Raw genomic sequence first — 5,353 nt, 5'->3', positions numbered from 1 at the left:
TGCTGTAATTCCATGGGTCTGCAAACTCCTTGTGAAGTTGATCGAAATCAGTTCTTGCTACACTGAATCCAGTTCTGCTCTTTGAAATTCATTTTGCAAAAGAATAATAATAATAAATGAAAAAAAGAAACCAATAATTGAGATCCAATTAATCAAGTCAAGGGTCGTCGCTTTGCTGTTCTCACTAAAGAACTAAAAATGCAAGAGGGCAAGAAAGAGCAAGGCAAGAACATAAAAAAGTTAGAAAAGTCGATGGTTGTTCATTACCTCATTCCCCGGGATTGGATTTGATCAAGTTCTCATAAACAACATTGCAAAGAGCCTGTGATTTTCTTTCTTTCTTCAAGTTTCCAGTTAAACAAACAAAACTCAAGCCAATGGTTTATTGTTCACACTCTTTTCCATCTTTCTCTGAAGTTTTGAAGGGGATCAAATCCAAAATCAGACGAACAAAATCCAATACTCGTAACAGATCACTTCCAGATGAATTATGTCATCGAATTTCACTAGACAACATCAAAGCTGCTACCAACAAATTCAACAGAAACATGATTATAGCCAAAGGTGATACGGGTTTTATATATGGAGGGAAGATCAATGGTGGGTTCTATGCTATCAAATGCTTGATGCCGACCAGCGATTCACACCTACCGCTCGTGGAGTTGAGATGTGGGGCGGAAATTCTCTGCCACTTGGCGCCACCCGAATATTCTATCTCTCATTGGTCTCTGCGAGGAGAAAAAAGAGATGATCCATGTATATGAATATGTAAACAATGGGAGCCTTAATGATAATCTCGATTCTGAGAATTATGATCCCATCCCATGGAAGCGTAGACTGGACATATGCATCGGTGTAGCTCGAGCTTTGCATTGTCTTCATACGGGAGCAAAGTTTGTACTAATCCATCGTGAAGTCAGTAGCAAGAACATCCTTCTGGACGACTAATGGACTTCGAAACTCTGAAATTTCAGTTTCTGCAAGAGGGGGCCTCTTAGCATATCAAGTGATTCAGTTTCTGCTGAAGTAGACTCGGACATAATTGCATACTTGGCTCCGGAGGTAGCGATAACTAGCAGGGTATCGAAGAAATCTGATGTTTTCTCATTCGGGGTTGTTCTGTTTGAAGTTCTGTGTTGGAGACGCGTATTTGATGCAGAATTGCGGATGGATCAGCAATTTCTATATACATGGGCACGTAAATGCATTCAGAATGGAACAATTTACAGTATAATTGATCCGTATCTGAAGGCAAAGATAGCTTCACAGTGTTTGAAGAAATTCTTGGAGATTGCTTATAGTTGTGTCCAGTTTGAGGTAAGCAAAAGGCCTACCATGGGTGAGGTGGAGGCGACATTGGAGGTTGCGTTGGAGTTGCAGAAGAAGCATCATTTTTATGTACCATCTAACTGTTTGCTTTGATGATGGTAAATGCACAAAAATCATGAACTATTTCGTAGATGTGATTTCAGTTGTGTTCCTGGTTTTTAATCGTGGTGTATAAATGTTTTTGAAATATGAATATATCACATTGCCTACTAATGCGAACCAAAACAAAGTAACCCAAAATCAGGACTTAATTTAGGGATGTAAACAAGTTTAGTCGAGTTTGAGTATTATTGAGTTCGACTTGAATTTGGAATCAATAATTAAAGTTCGACTCGATAGTTCACGAGACTAAAATTTAAAAGTTCGATTTGAAATCAAAAATTAAAGTTTGAATCGAATTTGAAAAAACCGAAACTCTAAACATTCTTAGACTTGTTCGATTGAAGCTCAAACTCAAGCTCGACCTCGAGTTCAAATTTAAACTTTTTTTTATTAATATGGGGTAAGTATAAGGTAATATCTATTCAAAAAGTACTCTCAATCTTTCGACATTGAACATTAACCTTATATTTTATTTAAAAAAAAGTAAGATATAAATATTAGTGTTATTAATAATTTAATTTGAAAAAACTAAAAATTTAATGTATTATTTTTCGAATTACTCGTGAGATTTTCGAGTCGAGTATCAAACAGTTTGCTTCAGCGTTCGTTAAGAACTCTAGTAGAATCTATTCAATTCGAGTGTTGACCAATTTTTAATCTAGTCGAACTCAAATAACTCGTAATCTGACTTGTCTCATTTATAACCATAATTAAATTTCAATTGCAGATGCAATAGAATTACGACTAACATACTTATCAAATACTCAAAAAGAAAGAAACTATTTATCCTACAGTAATTTTATATAAAAAAAAACTGATAAATGATCAATTTTAAGAATTAAAAAGCAAAATTTAAAAAAAAAATCTTGAGACAATTATTTGATAAATTGGTTTCTTGTTGTAGAAAGGTCGTAGTTTAGATTGATTTTAGCACTTACAAAGTTCCAACCACCCCAATTATTAACATCGTTATTAAACGGACAAACCTGTTCAAAGCCATCAAGTTGCAATAAGCCAAAGGATTAAGCAATGATTCAATTTTGATACTGAGAATTGAAAAACACTTAATATCTTCGGATATCTTTCTCAATTTTCTGCAAACTTTGATTGACAATCGGCATTTCCTTTAAAAATCTCTATACTTTCAATTGAAAAAGAACTCATTGGTTTGAATGTTGTTTCGATTTAAGTTTGGAGGAAAGATCGGCTTGTAGCACATTCGACTTCTTATGAACACACTTAGCGACGGTTCGCTAAGGGAAATTGAGATCGGGTTCAATTCTCATTGAGAAAAATAACCCGAGTCGAACTTTTCAACGCTTAAACTGTATTGGTGCTAGCAACGATAGTCGTGGTTAGTCCAAATACGGACTAAATTCCAAAGATTGGCTCTGGATTGTTGGTTTATCGGAGAGAAAAGTAAGTTACAAGAGTTGAACCTTGTAGATTGTAACTGACATGTATCCAGAAGTAAAATCTTCTTCGATGATCAATTGAAATTGAGGCAAAGCGAGGCCTGATGTTGTTTTATTTAATTAAATTTCTTCTCAAAATTTACTTTCATTAATTTCTCCAGATTTATTTTCGCTTTTATTATTTTACCTTTATTTTCTACTTTACTTTCTTAATTAAAAACCTCATTTTCTCATTATTCTCACAAAAAGTCAAAATTAAAACCTTTCAACGTCAGAAGCTCCAAAGTCCCTGCAGATCGACCCTTTCTTCTCTATACTATGTTTCTAGCTTGTTTATTTGAGAAGAAAGTTTATTTATTTGACAATATACAACGCTTGTCAAATTGGCGTCGTTGCCAGGGACTTCGGCAAATTAACAATTAAAATTTGTTTTGTTTAATTACCAGGAGAAATCTCGGCGAACTAGTAGATTCTGATCCGGAGATCGAAGCACGAGCTTGCAGAATCCACGCACAAACACTTCGAGAAAAAAAACAATAGCGACAACAATAGGAACAATCGGATCCGAATCCAAAAGCACCCTCCAATGTCAATACACATTTCACGCCAGAAGAACCAGTTCTAATAGGTTATCAAACTATCCAAGAACTAGCTGCGACACCTGCCCTTCAACAACCATTATCCATTGATGAGCGATTTATTTTGTTACTATTTTACCATTAATTACTCTTGTTATCTCTTTGATATTACTGATTTGGGGTGTTTTGATTCGTTTTCTATGCAGGACTTTAATTTCCAAAATCAACATTAAATAAGCAAAGTTCTGCGGGGGGGTTTTTTATTCTGGAGTCGAGGCTTGAAAAAAGGGCATGACTTGGGTCATGACAATGCCTAACGTGGTAGATTCTAGCAGTTCAGTCAACAACAACTTCTAAAAAGCGATCCAGTTAGCATTCTAGAAGGATGGACGAATGACTTCATCACTTGTTTATTTTAGGATTATTATTTAAATATTTTTAGGAATTTATCCTTGGCTATTTTCATTTTATTTTTAGGGTTTTAGAAAGTTATAAATACACTCTCAGGGTAAAGCTTGAAACATACCTCGATTTAGTTTTGTTTTGTTATTTTTATTTTTTATAAAGTTTTTTTTCTTTTCTTCTCTTTCGTTTTACTTTAAAGTTTTTATTTTACTTTCTTTAAAAATGCTAAGTATGATTTCTATCATGCTTAACTAATTTTCCAATAAGCCAAAAGCTAAAACAATGACTTAATTTCAATCGTGAGAATTGAAAAGCACCTTATATCTTCTGATATAATTCTCAATTTTCTATAAACTTGGATTGACAATCGGTCTTTCCTTTAAAATCTCAGCACTTTTATTTCAAAAAGTCGATGTTGTTTTGGTTGTTGTTCCGGTATAAAGTTGGGAGGAAGGATCGGCTTATAGCACATTTGACTTCCTCTTAACACAATTAGCGGTAGTACACTAAGGGAAATTGAGATCAGGTTCGATTCTCATTGAGTAACTCGAGTCAAACTTTTCCAAAACTTAAACTATATTGGTGCTAGCGACGATAGTCGTGGTTAGTCCAATAAGGACTAAATTCCAAAGATTGACTTTGGATTGTTAGTTTACCGGAGAGAAAAGTAAGTTACAAGGGTTGGGCCTTGTAGATTGTAATCGGCATATATATGAAGTAAAATCACCTTTGATGATCAACTAGAATTTAGGCAAAGTGAGGCCTGAGGTCGTTTTACTTAATTGAATTTCTTCTAAAATTTTACTTTTATCAGTTTTCTAGATTTATTTTTTCACAATTACTTTCATTTTCACATTTATTTTTAATTCATTCTTTCGATTGAAATCCCACCATTTTCTTTGTTTTTTCGCCTAAACCAACACTAAAACCTTTCAACATCAGAAGCTCCTTAGTCCCTGCATATCGACTCTTTCTTTTATACTAATTTCTAACTTATTTATCTAAGAAAAAGGCTTATTTATTTGACAATATATAATGCTTGTCAAATTGGAGTCGTTGTCAAAGACTTTGGCAAATTAATGATATTGTTTTGCTTTGATTTATGACCATAAAGTACCCGGGCAAACTAGTAGACTGTGATCCGGAGATCAAAGCAGGAGCACGTAGAATCCATGCATAAACGCTTCGATAAAAGAGACAATAGTGACAGTAACAACAAGAAGCACAATGTCAGGAACAACTGGATATGAATCCCAAAGCACCTTTCAATGCTGATACACATTTTATGCCAAAACAACCAATCTAGATGGATTATCGAATAATCTGGAACTAGTTGTGGCACCTGTCGTTCAACAACCATTATGCATCTCATTTTCTAATGAAGAAATACCATTCAAGCTTAAAATGGGTTTGATCCATCTTCTACCAACTTTACATGGGCTGTCAAGTGAAAATCCTTGTAAACATTTGATCGAATTTCATATGGTTTGTTCGAGCATGAATCCACAGGGAGTATCTGAAGAT

General features: G+C 34.4%; 1 protein-coding gene across 1 annotated transcript; it reads left to right on the top strand.

Annotated features, from left to right (window-relative positions):
* The first annotated feature begins 747 nt into the window (after window positions 1–747).
* LOC120133181 (receptor-like protein kinase FERONIA) lies at window positions 748–1,422 on the top strand. Its single transcript, XM_039149829.1, has 2 exons — window positions 748–893; window positions 975–1,422. The coding sequence occupies exons 1-2, from the start codon at window positions 748–750 to the stop codon at window positions 1,420–1,422; spliced, it is 594 nt and encodes a 197-aa protein (XP_039005760.1).
* Window positions 1,423–5,353: the final 3,931 nt, after the last annotated feature.

The sequence above is a fragment of the Hibiscus syriacus genome, unplaced genomic scaffold, assembly GCF_006381635.1.
Source record: "Hibiscus syriacus cultivar Baekdansim isolate YM2019G1 unplaced genomic scaffold, ASM638163v2 tig00001732_pilon, whole genome shotgun sequence".
NCBI classification, from domain to species: domain Eukaryota; kingdom Viridiplantae; phylum Streptophyta; class Magnoliopsida; order Malvales; family Malvaceae; genus Hibiscus; species Hibiscus syriacus.
This window is presented reverse-complemented; position numbering and strand designations above follow the sequence as displayed.